The sequence below is a fragment of the Pristis pectinata genome, chromosome 19 (assembly GCF_009764475.1).
Source record: "Pristis pectinata isolate sPriPec2 chromosome 19, sPriPec2.1.pri, whole genome shotgun sequence".
Classification (NCBI taxonomy): Eukaryota; Metazoa; Chordata; class Chondrichthyes; order Rhinopristiformes; family Pristidae; genus Pristis; species Pristis pectinata.
In genome coordinates this window covers 27,820,802-27,835,456 of record NC_067423.1, presented here as the reverse complement: position 1 = coordinate 27,835,456, position 14,655 = coordinate 27,820,802, and the positions used below count along the sequence as shown (strand labels likewise).

The following is a 14,655-nucleotide window of genomic DNA, read 5'->3' as shown; positions in this document are numbered from 1 at the left end:
TACTATCACATTTGTGTGTAAATTTTTTTTTATGTTAGTGTTAATACACTGATCAAAGGAAGTAAGTATCACGAATAGGTAGTGTATGGTGTATGCAAGATTTTGATGCATGGTTATTTTACTTTGCCTGACTACTGACTTCATTGATTGTAAATGCACGATATAACGAGCAAGATAAATTTGTACAATATTTTAAAGTTCTGATCTCTGTTTAAGATTAAGGTGTATTGTAATGAATCCTTGGTGCAGTAAGTAATACAGAAAATAAATTATTTTGTTTCTTAATTTTGATGGAGATGAATGAACTACTATGTAAGCCAGGTGGTGATGTATTAAAATTACCAATAAGCTAATAATGCTAAAGTTTGCCAGGGCAAATGAACATCTGTGTAGTCATTCATTTTGGAAAAACAAACAATGTACCTGTTGCTCTCAAAACTATTTGCTTTGTTCTAGTTTCTTCAAATTCTTTTCCAGATCTTTGAACGTATTCTTTTCATATGGGCGATTCGGCATCCAGCCAGCGGCTATGTCCAAGGGATAAATGACCTTGTGACGCCTTTCTTTGTAGTCTTCGTTTTTGAATATATTGGTAAGTCTTCAGGACTGATTTATGCTACCTTATTTCTGACATGAGTACCCGTGTTACATTAGCAATACAGTACATAATGTGCAGCTGATCCTTCTGTAAAAACATCTGGAAAATTATTGAAAGAAATGCTTTCTGAAAAGAAATGTTTTTTGACTGTAAATTTTTAGCAACAAAGCCTGTATTGGAAAACTACTGTATTCTACCACATTTATCATCTGCCTCTCTGATTTAGTGCCAACTTGTCGATATTTTGTTTTGTTCCTTCTCTGAAAATTAAAGCCATTGACTAAACTCAAATTTTCTATTTAAAACTGCTGACTTGGAAGAGTCAAAAAGTACATTTTTCTTGTTCTCACAAATTCTATGTTGATTATGTCATTAAGATTGACACAGTTTTTTTTTCCAACAATGAATTCTGACAACCAACATTGTAAATAAGGTAGCCTTGTACATTTCCAAAGCAGCTATTCAGATATTTTGAAGCATAGATTAAAAGTTAAGTTCATCATGCTCCCTTATAGAGACATTGATAGTTTGTGTTATTCAAATTAACTGAAAAGGATGATGTGCCCTTGAGTAGTTTGAAAGGGTATTTCTCATTTACTGATTTACAGGATGCTGTTTTTTTTCCCTCTTGTTTCCTTTCATTTTTGACATTGGGGGAGGTCTTAAATTGCTTTGCAACTAATGATAGCTTCTGGCTAATCGTCTATTTAGTAGGGAGGAAACTGACTCTTGAGGACCCCTACAATTCTCAGTTCAATTTTCATTTATGTATAGAAATATTCTTAATGAACATGCATTAATTAGTTCTATCAAATCAAATTTTACCTTTTGAATTTTAATTAAAAATGTCAAACCACTTAAATTTCATGTTTCTTTTAAAATTGAAGATTTTGTCATTTTGTAAAGTCCAAGGGTATTTCCATCTAGAGTTTCTAAGTTGAGTAAGCCTAAAGTGTAGATTGCATAAAATTTACAACATTGAAATAGGCTATTCAGCCCTTAATGCTTTTATTGTATATTTTTAATAAGGTTGGTCAAATTCTATTGATGAACTTCTGCATGCTTAATAGTACAGATGACCTTCATGTTGTAGCTGTTAGAGTTACAGAAATTTGCCCTTAGAGAATTTACAAATTAAAATCCAAAAATTTGAGCGGGGTGGGGGGGAAGGGCAGGGTTGGTTGTGATGGTGTTCTATTAAAATAATTGAAAATGCAAGTATTTAGCCAAGAATTTAATTGGAAAGTAGACCAATGGTTAAAAGTTCCATGTTGCATCAACCTTGCACTGAATGACCGTTTATCATCTTGGAAGTCACTTTAAAAGTCATTTAATTTTGCAAGTAATTGTAAATATTGGTTTATGAGAGAAATCACAGATAATCCAGAGTGCATTACCCTTAGAATAAGGGGGCACCCATTTCAGACTGAGCAAGAACTTTTTCTCCAAGGACTGAGTCTTTGGTATGTCTTGTGGTGGTGCTTGAATCCTTGAATAAATTCAAAATTGAGATGCATTTTAAATTAATAAAGGAATCAAAGGATATGCGGCTGGGATAGGAGCATGGATTTGAGGAAACCTGGATAGGCTGTAATCTTGCTGAATGGCGGACTAGGCTCGGGGGGGGGGGGAGGGGGGGTTGAGTGGCTGAATCCTCTTCCCATTTTTTTATGCCATTATTTTCTAAAATGTAGACAGTATTGCCAAGAAGGGGACATGAAAAGGCTTTGGCTAGTAGGGTTAAGGAAAATCCCAAGGCCTTTTTCAAGTACGTCAAGGGTAGGAGGATGGCTAGGGTAAAGGTAGGTCCGATTAAGGACAAAGGTGGGAGAATTTGCCTGGAGGCGGCGGAAGTGGGAGGAGTTCTCAGTGAGTACTTCTCTTCGGTATTCGCTAGGGAGAGGGGTCTTGATGATGCGGAAGGGAGTGCTGGTAGGGGTAATGTTCTCGAGGTTGTAGATATCAAGAGAGAGGATGTGTTGAAGTTGTTAAATAATATTAAGACAGATAAATCTCCGGGGCCTGACGGGATTTTCCCCAGGCTGCTTTGAGAGGCTAGGGAGGAGATTGTTGAACCGCTGGTAAGGATCTTTGAGTCCTCGTTGTCCACAGGGATGGTGCCAGAGGTTTGGAGGGTTGCGAATGTTGTCCCCTTGTTCAAAAAAGGTAATAGGGATAGACCAGGGAATTATAGACCGGTGAGTCTCACGTCTGTGGTGGGTAAGCTGTTAGAAAGGATTCTAAGGGATAGGATTTATGAACACCTTGAGAATCATGGACTGATTAGGGACAGCCAGCATGGCTTTGTGAAGGGAAGATCTTGCCTCACAAACCTGATAGAGTTCTTTGAGGAGGTGACCAGGAAGATTGATGAGGGCAGTGCGGTGGATGTGGTTTGCATGGATTTTAGTAAGGCAGTTGATAAGGTTCCTCATGGTAGGCTTCTTCAGAAGGTCAGAGGCCAAGGGATCCAAGGAAGCTTGGCTGTGTGGATTAGGAATTGGCTTGCATGTAGAAAGCAGAGGGTTGTGGTGGAAGGAGTGCCCTCGGATTGGAAGGCAGTGACTAGTGGTGTCCCGCTACTTTTTGTGATATTTATAGATGACTTAGATGAGGGGGTGGAGGGCTGGGTTAGTAAGTTTGCATACTACACTAAGATAGGCGGTGTTGTGGATAGTGTGGAGGGCTGTCGGAGCTTACAGAGGGATATTGATAGGATGCAGAGCTGGGCTGACAAGTGGCAGATGGAGTTCAATCCGGAGAAGTGTGAGGTGGTACACTTTGGAAGGACAAACTCCAGGGCAGAGTACTGGGTGAATGGCAAGGTACTTGGCAGTGTGGAGGAGCAGAGGGATCTGGGGGTTCATATTCACAGTTCATTGAAAGTTGCCTCACAGGTGGAAAGAGCAGTTAAGAAGGCCAATGGGATGTTGGCTTTCATAAGTCGCGGGATTGAGTTTAAGAGCCGCAAGGTGATGATGCAGCTTTACAAAACTCTAGTTAGGCCACACTTAGAGTACTGTGTTCAGTTCTGGTCGCCTCATTATAGGAAGGATGTGGAGGCGTTGGAGAGGGTGCAGAGGAGATTTACCAGGATGCGGCCTGGATTAGAGAGTATTGAATATGAGGAGAGGCTTAAGGTGCTAGGACTTTATTCACTGGAAAGGAGGAGGATGAGAGGAGACATGATAGAGGTATATAAAATATTGAGAGGAATAGATACAGTAGACAGTCAGCGCCTCCTTCCCTGGGCACCAATGCTCAAGACGAGAGGGCATGGCTTTAAGGTTATGGGTGGGAGGTTCAGGGGAGATGTCAGAGGGAGGTTTTTCACCCAGAGAGTGGTTGGTGCATGGAATGCACTGCCTGGGGTGGTGGTGGAGGCAGATACATTGAACAGGTTCAAGAGCTTGTTGGATAGGCATATGGAGGAGTGTGGGATTGGGGGATATGCGGGAGGAAGGGGTTAGGTAGTGTGAGGGTGGTTTGATGGACGGCACAACATGGTGGGCCGAAAGGCCTGTTTTGTGCTGTATGGTTAAAAAAACATTTCTTTAATGAATCTTGTTTTGGGTTTGGAGTTCAGTTTATCTTTGATTTTGACTTCCATCTTCATAAATATGTTGCAGTTAGCAAAATTCCATACGTCGAATACTTAATCCATGAATTTAATCTGTTACTTTAATGTGGATTCAACGCCCTGCAGAATCATATGATTGCTTACTAGCAAGTGGCCATTTAAATGTCAAATTCTGTAATTGCATGTATAAGTATGGGAGTAAAGCTAATTCCATCTCAACAGTTAGCTGTTTGAGTTCACAGGTTTTCCTTTGGTTTCTTCATTTTAGTCTAAATTTAAAATTGATTTTTTTCCTGAAGACTTGCATTTTATTCTGTTATTAATAAAATAACCATTTAGTCTTGCGAGCCTATTTGATAATGGATTGTGATGAGTATGACATATTGGATGTCATTAATCTTGCATATATACAGTGCATTTTTAAGCATACACATGTACTTGTTTCAATCTTGTAGCTTTTTCTCGAAGGAGATGGAGAATTGATGGTCAAAAAGCCCAAGACTGCACTCATTCTTTAAAACAGTTGAATGGGTATATCTGGAAACCATAGTTTAGCAGCACTTGAAGTCATTGAAACAAAGTAATTGATCTTAAAAAATATTAATAACTCTCTTCATGACTTACTTTGTTGTGGTAGGTATGGAAAGAAAGTGGTGTGCTGCAAAATCTGAGACACACGAGATTCTGCAGATGCTGGAATCTGGAGCAACACACACAAAATGTTGGAGGAACTAATGGTGTCTCGACCCAAAACATTGACTGTTTATTTCCCTCCATAGATGCTGCCTGACCTGCTGAGTTCCTCCAGTATTTTGTATGTGGTGCTGGAGTTTCTTGGCAATATATAGTTTCTTGGCAATACTTTGTCTACATTTTAAAGTCCATATTTTCTATATCTGCAAATTCCTTCTAATTCTGTCACAAAAATGTTGGTATTTGAACACAGTTATTGATGTTATAATTGTTTTGCAGAATAGCGCATTCCCAATAAAGAATATTTGGATGGTCAGGCATTGAACTTATTGTCCATAAGACTTTCCTCTTGAGGGTACTTGGCACAAAATACATTTTAGCTTGTCTGAATTGAATAGAAGTGTCATCAAAGTGCTTTAATGAATGATATTTCCTGTGTGAAGTTGGTGGCACAGGACAGAGTCTGTGAGTAGTACTTGAATTGTAAAAAGGAATGGACAAAGTTATCATGATGGTCCAGGTTTTAGGAAATTGCACAAAGTGGCAATAAGGAGCCTTGTTTGCACTTATATGTAGGCCCAGGTTCCATTCAGCACTCACAACTGAAATATGACAATATTGTGTACCTGTCTTTATTTGGAAAGGCAATTATGCTGGCTGAGACTGCTCTGGAAATTAGCCATGGAGCCTTGAGTGATAACAAGATTTTGGGTGAGGTCAGAATGTTCCTTGCCAATTGGGGGTGGAGGAAATGGAGTAGCAGTTCCACATGTAGATTCTGTTATTTCTGACGGTTATTATTATGGCAACCAAGGCAGGAGATGATAATATAATAATAGCAAGACCGAATAGGGATATGGTTTTTGTTTGGTTACCTTTTTGAACTATATTAGTAATGAAATAGTGGTTTACCTTTTATCCAGCTGTAGTGAGATTATACAATTAAACGAGCTTTTTTGTGCTGTGTAGCAAAAAAAAGGAATTTAAATATTATTCAGGAAGTTGAACCTCACATGACCATCAATAACATATCAAAGTCTCAGCATTGATCGTATCTGTTCTTCATTTTCAGAATTGGTCTAGGGACTGTAAATTATTTCCTGTCTTGCACTACTTCATCTTATTCGTTACCGGGAATGATGCAAATGAAACAATTTAATATCTTTTCTATTACCTCCATCGATGATGTTTAAATTGTACTTTTTTGACAGTCATTTATATTTTGGCAAGATTGTTGAAAATCCAGAGGAATTAACTGTATGTAGGTTTTTTATTTTTTATGGATAATAAGTGAAGCACTTCTCAAAATTCTTAATTCAATTTTTCTTTTTCTCATACTGATACAAAATATCTTGTCTGAATTTTTGATGTTAATCATTCATTTTGTTTTAGGGTTGTAAGTTGCACAAAGCAGATATTGTGCATAGACTACCGATTATTTGCATTTGTTTGTGGGTGTTTATGTAAAAAAAAAAGTCAGTTACTGACCTGACTAGGTAATACGATAGGGTGGGGAAACTTTGAGTAAAACTTGTGTGGCAAAGGAAGACTTGAATGTATTATTTATTGTCATTACGTGCTTAGTTGCAATTTATATTAGAAAGTAAAAGATGATGCATTTGCCTAAAGTTCTATTAATAATCAAAATATTAAATTCTAGTTAAAATATTAACCAAAAAAGTCATCCCTGAAAGGAGCCATACAAAAAATGCAAAATTGAACCCTAATCATGTAAAACTAGTTTCCCTGTGCCTTCATAAATGGGGAGAAAATGGTTAAACCCATGAGCAATTAAGATTTTCTTTCTAATAGTCTAGTGTAGCGCTTGCTACCGCGGAATAAAACAAGACTCACTCGGAGGATTGCCAAACAGAACTGGTTTATTTTCCCGCCTTGCGCGGGCCCTTTAAGGGAGAAAACTCCCGCCCAAAAAAACCGGCAATGACGTAAGTCCTACGTCATCAGGACTTTCCCGCGCGCGGGTTCTCCCCGTCGCTCGGAAAGACGAGGCCCGCCGCCATCTTGGGCCTCGTCGCTCCGACACCGCGCGACCCGACTGCCGAGCCGGTTCGCCCGACTAGACGGTGAGTCGCCACACTAGCTTATATTTTTGCATGCAGTACATGATGATTCCACTTGTGCAATAGCAGTGATTTGGTATGATTGGTGGAATAAATTTCCACAGACTGGAACTGAAATAGAGAATTTAAAGAACATGCTCAGCTTTTTAGCAAAATCAAGGGCTGTGAGAGCAGTAGTGAATTCACCAAGTAAAATCTGAAAGGAATGCTTACTGTTCTGTGCAGAATAATAAAGTTCAACTGCTTCCTCTGTCTTGCTCTGCTTCAATTTATATGCCAACATTTTTTAGGTTTTTCTTTTGTGGATATTTTAACATTAAATGAGTGTATTCAAGTGGGAATTCAGAAACAGATACTTCAAGCACCTTACACTTGGGACAAAAGTTGGTGCAGTTGCATTTATATTAAGCTTATTTCTACCTCCATTGAAATTTGTCCTTGGAGTAAAGTAAATGTTAATTGAAAGGGTTCTATTTTATTCACTGTACAGCTAAAAGAAGGTAGGTAGGTATAAGAATTGTTTTGAGTGTGTGTCTGTAGCTCATTAAAATGTTTTCAATTAAGTTAGGTATCATAGAAGTTATTCCATGTTAATTGAACTATTGGCATGATAAAAGTGGATTGCAGGTTATTTATGTTAAAAGTAGTTGGTGGAAAATGAAAAGACACATTCAGTGGACAAGTGAGGTTAGCTTTTGCTCTGCTCTATATCTGGTAATTAGACAAAGTAAGGAAATCAGTCCATTTGTGATTGTCCCTGTGGTCAATTCACTTGTTATAAGTACACCCTATATTCACCCTTACTTGAATAACCTATATGATGTGTCATTTAGAAAGCTCAATTGTAACCAGCTTTTCTGGTTTCTCACAATGTGCATAATTGCAGTGTTTTTATTATCATGGCAGAGTGGGGGAAATATTTTAATTTTAAACACTTGGTGTTTTGCAGTTGTATAATTTTGTCTTGTTTTCTCAATCTTTCTGTTAAATTTATGTTGCTCCCAGTTTCTTGTCAGTCATCCTTGAAAGATGTTCTTGGGGTTTCATTTGAAAGTAGTCAAAGTGCATAATTGATTCTGGTTCAAACTTGATTTTGTTGCAAGGGTTGGAATCACATAGGAAACTTCTTGAATTTTTTTTGCTTCAGAAATATCATTCAATAAAATTTATTGATGTGTAGATTGTTATCAAAAACAAGAGGGCATAGGCTTAAGTTGAGAGGAAGGACTTGAATGGGACCTGAGGGGTAGGTTTTTAAGAGTGACTGATATCTGGAGTGTGCTGCCAAAAGAAGTGGAATCACATACGATCACCATGTTTAAAAGCCATTTAGGCAGACGCTCAAATAGGCAAGGCATAGAAGGATATGCTCCTCATGTTGGCAAATGGGATTAGTGTAGATGGGCAAAAAGGTTGGTATGGACATTGTGAGCCAAAGGGCCATTTTCTGTGCTCTACTGACTCTAATACAGAACATTCATGAATTGTAAATTTTCCTATGTCAGTTCATTTGTTATATGTCCATGTAGCATCAGCTTTCCCTGACGTACAGGTTTCTGCACTCAGTGTACAATGGCAGGAGGGTCTTAAACTGCAGCCTCTTACCACAGAGCATTTGCAGTGGTTATACTAAATCTCAGCACGTAGTCTTGGGTCTTAAAGTGTACCATTCAGTTGCATCTGAACAGGGATGTTCAAACCTAACTTTATCAGATATTTTATTATTAAGCTTGCTTCATTTCACTCAGGAAGCCACATTCTTCCAGTCAGTTATATTTGGAGATGCCAAAGTTTCTGGTTCACTTACCATTAAAACAGTAATTGAAACGAAGGAATTTGAAGAAAATTACTTTCTGTAGGGAAGTGGTACTAGAGCTGCAGGTTGACAAGTCTGAGTTCTGATGGATTTCATCCCAGGGTCTGAAAGAAGTAGCCAGTAAGATGGTTAGTTTTAACTGTCTAAAGCCATAAGGACAATGAAGGGCTAGTGAATGGTTTTTCCTCAGAAGGTGAATAGTGGCTGTTGGGGGCCATTACTTATATTAACAACCTAAATTTGAGAGTTCGAGCCACAAGTTCCAAATTTGGGCATGACACAAGACTTGCAGTATTCTGAACTGTGAAGATGGTAAAAGATTACAGCAGGACGTAAGTGGGCCAGTGGAATAATCAGAGGCATGGCAGATGAAGTTCAATGTGGAGAAACAGGAGGTGATGCATTTTGATACAAAGAAGCCAATCTCTTGCCAGTTTTATTTGGTCCTCATAACATGGCTGAGAGCATTGGATATGGCAAAAGCAACAGGACAGAAAACATCCCAGCTGTAGCACTGAAGACCTGTACTCGGGAACAAAATAGTTACAACGCCGGTGTGTATTAACAATGTGGAAAGTAGCCCAGGTATTTCCCATTCACAAAAAAAGCACAAATCTTATCTGACAAATAAGCACTCAATATGTTCACTCTAAATCATCAGCAAAGTGATGGAATCCATCAATGATGGAGCTATTAAGTGGTACTTATTCACCTACAACCCAATCACGGACTGACCTGGTAGGGTTGTTTTGGACCCTGGATGGCGTGAGGGAGATGTAGGTGCAAGTATGGCACCACCTGCAGTTGCAGGGGAAAATGCCATGGGTTGGGGACGAGTGGGTGGGAAGGGATGAGCAGACCATGATGTCACAGAATGGTCCTGGTGGAAATCAGAAAGGTGTGGGGAAGGGAAGATGTGACTAGTGGTGGGATCATATTGCAGACTTTGGCAGAAGTATTCATGAATCTTTGATTTGGCAGAGGTGCACATGAATCTTTGGATCTTTTTAGAGCCTGAACTAAATTTTAAAGAGTACTTGTCAGGGACATTGCTTGAAATTGGAGAAAACAAATGCAGCTTAGGTGACTGCTTTGAACAACACAATTCATTCTGCATAAGTGATCTTAAATTTTCATTTGTGTATCACTTTCATTCCCCGTTGCGTTTCCAATCGCACTTCTGCCTTTGGCTCAATGAAACCCAACTTAAGTTTGAGAAACAGACTTGACATGCTACAGCCCTCATGACATTGAAATCAATAACTTCAGATAACCAACTTTTCCAATTTCTTATCAGAACTGGCTAGTTCTGATGAGATTTCATCAACTTGTAAATTTGTCTGCTTTTCTCCCTTTTTATAAATGCTGTCTGACTTGCTGAATATTTCCAGCATTCTTTTATTTCAGACTTCCAGCATTTGCATTGTATTGTATCACATTTGTTCCAGCATTTGCCCCCTTCTCCCATGTTTTCATTCATCCGTTTCAATTGACACCTCCCCAGATAGTCCACTGTAATTTACAAGTCTTCACTCCTCTCTTTTGGCATTTGTTGTTGAATCACTTGGTTTCCACCCTATCAGTTATTCCCTTTTTGTTCTCTCCATCCCTCCAGCTTCTCTGCAATGTAATATAGTTTTCATGAAAAATTACTGATTTATGATGTTGTTTTTCCCTGCATTTGGTGAGCATTTCCAGCATTTTCTGTTTTCATCTCAGATTTCCAGCATTGCAGTTTTTATGCCTTTTATTAGTTTTTTGCATCTTTCGCTTTAACTTTAATACTCTCAATTACTTGATTGTTTTGGATTTTACAAAGTAATTGTTTTATATAAGCCAACTTTGGTTATGTTTTCATTTACTCTTCATCTTTGGATAACACTAAGGAATACAATTAATAAATGGACTGTGAAGTGAAAAATGCACTATGGGATGGTCATTTACAGTCTTGTATACAATTCCACTGGGTGAATTTGAAGCCTGTCTTATAGTATGTTTATTGCGGTTGAAGGTTTAGACCAGCAAGTTATAGGCTGCATCTGGTAAATGGCATTGGACATGGAAATTTTCAAATGTTGTCAAGATTAATTTTATTCTGGAGTAAGACTAAAGTAAAATCTCAAACTTAATTTCTTGACTTTAAGATTAGTTTACTTAATTGGGTATTAGCATTGATTTTATAAGTGCATTGTGTCAGAATAAAGTTTTGAGTCAAATTGGATTGCTTGCTGAATTTTATAAAATGGTTTAGACTAACCTGCATGAAATTTAGATAAAAATTTGTAAAATTCATCTTTTAATATCCCTGTGTAAAATATACATGTTTAATCAAGTATGCCAGTTCAAATGCAGACTTAAATCAGATATTTTTATGCTGTGGAACTATAGTTTGCAACTTTATCCATGCTCATTAAACTAATAACAGGTGTGGAATGACATTAATTACACACAAGTCTTGAGGAAAATGACCCAGCAGAAAAAGATTGGTCCCAAGTGTGCAACAACAGCAGAAGAAAATCATGCATTTGAATTTCTAATTGGGCTTTACATTCTAATTATCAAGTGCTTCAGCTCAAGAAAGTCATTATAAAAATGGCATCTATTCCTAAAGAAGACTTTAATGATCATTGCATCACAGTTGTGTTTTTGCATATTGATATACTAATTCTCACTTCTAAATTGCAGACATTCAAATTGAATTTTCAAGGTCTGATGTAATCTTGGTTAAGTTGCTGATGGTGGCAAGAATTGGGATGTTAGGTACACCATAGGAATAGTGGTGATTCTCATTTTTAAGAGCTACTGTTCTATTAATTCAATGCATGTTGGAAAATATTAGACTGATTCCATCTTTCTGATTTGAATTCAAAGAACCATAGAACAATACAGCATAATACAGGCCCTTCGGCCCACCATGTTGTGCCGACCTTTAAACCATGCCTAAGACTATCTAACCCCTTCCTCCCACGTATCCCCCTATTTTAAATTCCTCCATATGCTTATCTAACAATCTCTTGAACTTGCTCCACCACTACCCCAGGCAGTGCATTCCATGCACCAACTACTCTCTGGGTGGAAAAACCTCCCTCTGATATTTCCCTTGAACTTCCCACCCATTACTTTAAAGCCATGCCCTCTTGTATTGAGCATTGGTGTCCTGGGAAAGAGGCGCTGGCTGTCTACTCTATCTATTCCTCTTAATATTTTGTATACCTCTATCATGTCTCCTCTCATCCTCCTCCTCTCCAAAGAGTGAAGCCCTAGCTCCCTTAGTTTCTCCTCATGTCATTTGTACTCATAACTTTAAAACAGAGTAAAAATGACAAGGAAGATGGGAAGATAAATTTTCTTTTTACCTAGATCTGGAAACGTTAAGTCATTGGAAAAATATTTCTGTCAGCAACTAGTTCAGACCTGACCAGAAACTCGTAGTCAGTCATTTCTGATCTTGAAGAGACTGGCTTACTGAAATTAATTTCCTGAAATATTATGAAATACACCCTCATCTGATATGTCAGAGCACTTACCAGATGTACTATTTGATCTTTTTTGGTGATGTACCATATCTTACCTTTCACTGTTAACATAGTGAAGTAGTTAAGCAGAATTGGTCAAGTAAAGGATTTTTAAAAAAATATCAAATCCCAATATTCATTGAAGCTTAAGTACATTTCAAATTGTAAAATTAGATATTGTTTCAAATGCAGCCACAAATCTTGGGTCAGGAAACATTTTTAAGCCCGATTGTTTTGGAAATATTGAAATAAGAAGACTGATTCAGTGTCAGTGCTCCAAAGGCTTCTTGGCCCACTCTCTTGGCTCAAAACATCTTGAAGAATTATCCTTGATGCCTCCTCCTCCATTTACCTGCTATCTCTTAACAGTATTGTAAAACACAGGATTAGATAATGTTATTTAACTGTTCCACACTGTCACACTACCCCTCTACTGTTGACCTGCTGTGAACGGTGTTTTGGATGAGAACTAATTTCCTTCAGCACAATATTGGAAGACTGAAGCCATTTTCTTTGGCTTTCACCATAATTATTTTATCTTGTTTCTGATTCTAACTCCCCATTCTCCCACCTCATTTTGGGCTGAATGCATGGCCAATGATTGGTGACTTGATGCAATCATCCCAGTCAGACATGCGTGGATTAAAATACCGTTTGAGTTTTGAAGAAAAAAATTGGCTGACACTCAAGACGGTACTGATGAGTCCCTGGCTGCTGCCTCAGATCAATGTGAAGGATTCAAAGTAGGGCGGTCGTTATCCCTCAGCTGAGAACACCAGCAGATTATCAGGTTGTCATCATACTTCCGAACCTCGTGTGCATGCAGATGCTCATGTTTTCCTACAATACAATAATAATCATTGAGTGTTTTGGGGACACCTGAGGATGTGAAGTTTGTAAATTGTCATTGATTGAACTGTCTGTGATCCTGTAAGTCTTTACAAAGTGTGCCTCCATGAGTCTACCCCTTCCTCTGCCCGTTCTGCGACTGCACTTTGAACTGGGTTTCTCAATTGGTCAGATGCCAACCAGCCTCCAGGTTGGGTCTGAGTATTATACAGTTGTACTTTCCATCATTGTCAGTAATGTAACTATTGCAATTGTGTTTACTATATGAGTAAGAGTCTAGTTACACTGACTATAGCTGTTATCTGCTATTTCCAAATATTGCTGGGTAATAGTTAGGAATTTCTTTCCAACCCCACTAGCTGAAACAGTGATTTGATTTGGTTTATTTTTGCAGATAATGAGTAAAGTTATGTGGTATGTAAAAGAGCTTTCTTTGTGCACAGCATGCTGAATACACAGCTGCAGTTTTTTTGTGTTGTTTCCAAAGGAAAATCAAAATTAAGATGTTGTGGCGACTCACCGTCTAGTCGGGCGAACCGGCTCGGCAGTCGGGTCGCGCGGCGTCGGAGCGACGAGGCCCAAGATGGCGGCGGGCCTCGTCTTTCCGAGCGACGGGGAGAACCCGCGCGCGGGAAAGTCCTGATGACGTAGGACTTACGTCATTGCCGGTTTTTTTTGGGCGGGAGTTTTTCTCCCTTAAAGGGCCCGCACAAGGCGGGAAAATAAACCAGTTCTGTTTGGCAATCCTCCGAGTAGAGTCTTGTTTTATTCCGCGGTAGCAACCGCTACATTGGTGACCCCGACGGTCCAAACGGCTTTTGGACCCGCGAAATGGACGACAGCGCAGCAGCCAACGCAGTGGCCCTCAAGCTGCCCACCTTTTGGACACTTCGGCCCAGCGTCTGGTTTGACCAGGCCGAAGCGCAATTCCACCTTCGGCAGATCACCTCCGACTCCACGAAGTACTACCATGTGTTTAGCTCTCTGGACCAGGAGACAGCCGCCCAGGTTGGAGACTTCATCCAGTCGCCTCCGGAGGAAGATAAGTACCCGGCTTTCAAAGATCTTTTGATCCGGACCTTCGGCCTCTCCCGTCGTGAGCGCGCCGCCCTCCTGCTTCATCTGGATGGCCTGGGGGACAGATCCCCATCCGCCCTAATGAATGAGATGCTGGCATTGGCCGAGGGACACAAGCCATGCCTGATGTTCGAACAGGCCTTCCTCGAACAGCTCCCCGATGACATCCACTTGTTGTTAGCTGATGCCCACTTCAGCAACCCCCGTGAGGTGGCCGCCCGGGCAGATGTCCTGTGGAGGGCCAAGCGCGAGAGCGGTTCGTCCGTCAGTCAAATCACCAGGCCGCGAGCCCAACGCCCGCCTCGCCTGGCCCCAGCAACCGAGCAGCCACGCCCCAGGAACGCAGACGACGACACGGGTGACCAGCTGTGCTTCTACCATCAGAGGTGGGGTGCGGAGGCCCGTCGATGCCGCCCACCCTGCAAGTTTCAGGGAAACGCCAGGGC

At 39.8% G+C, this 14,655-nt stretch overlaps 1 protein-coding gene across 5 annotated transcripts in view; it reads left to right on the top strand.

The window, feature by feature from the left end:
- Positions 1-14,655, top strand: part of tbc1d22a (TBC1 domain family, member 22a) — a 243,135-nt gene that overhangs the window by 68,521 nt on the left and 159,959 nt on the right. For all 5 annotated transcript variants that reach the window (XM_052034185.1, XM_052034181.1, XM_052034180.1 and 2 more), the window contains one exon: positions 478-592. In XM_052034185.1, the coding sequence (XP_051890145.1) occupies positions 478-592 (115 nt within the window). The remainder of the gene's footprint in view (positions 1-477; positions 593-14,655) is intronic.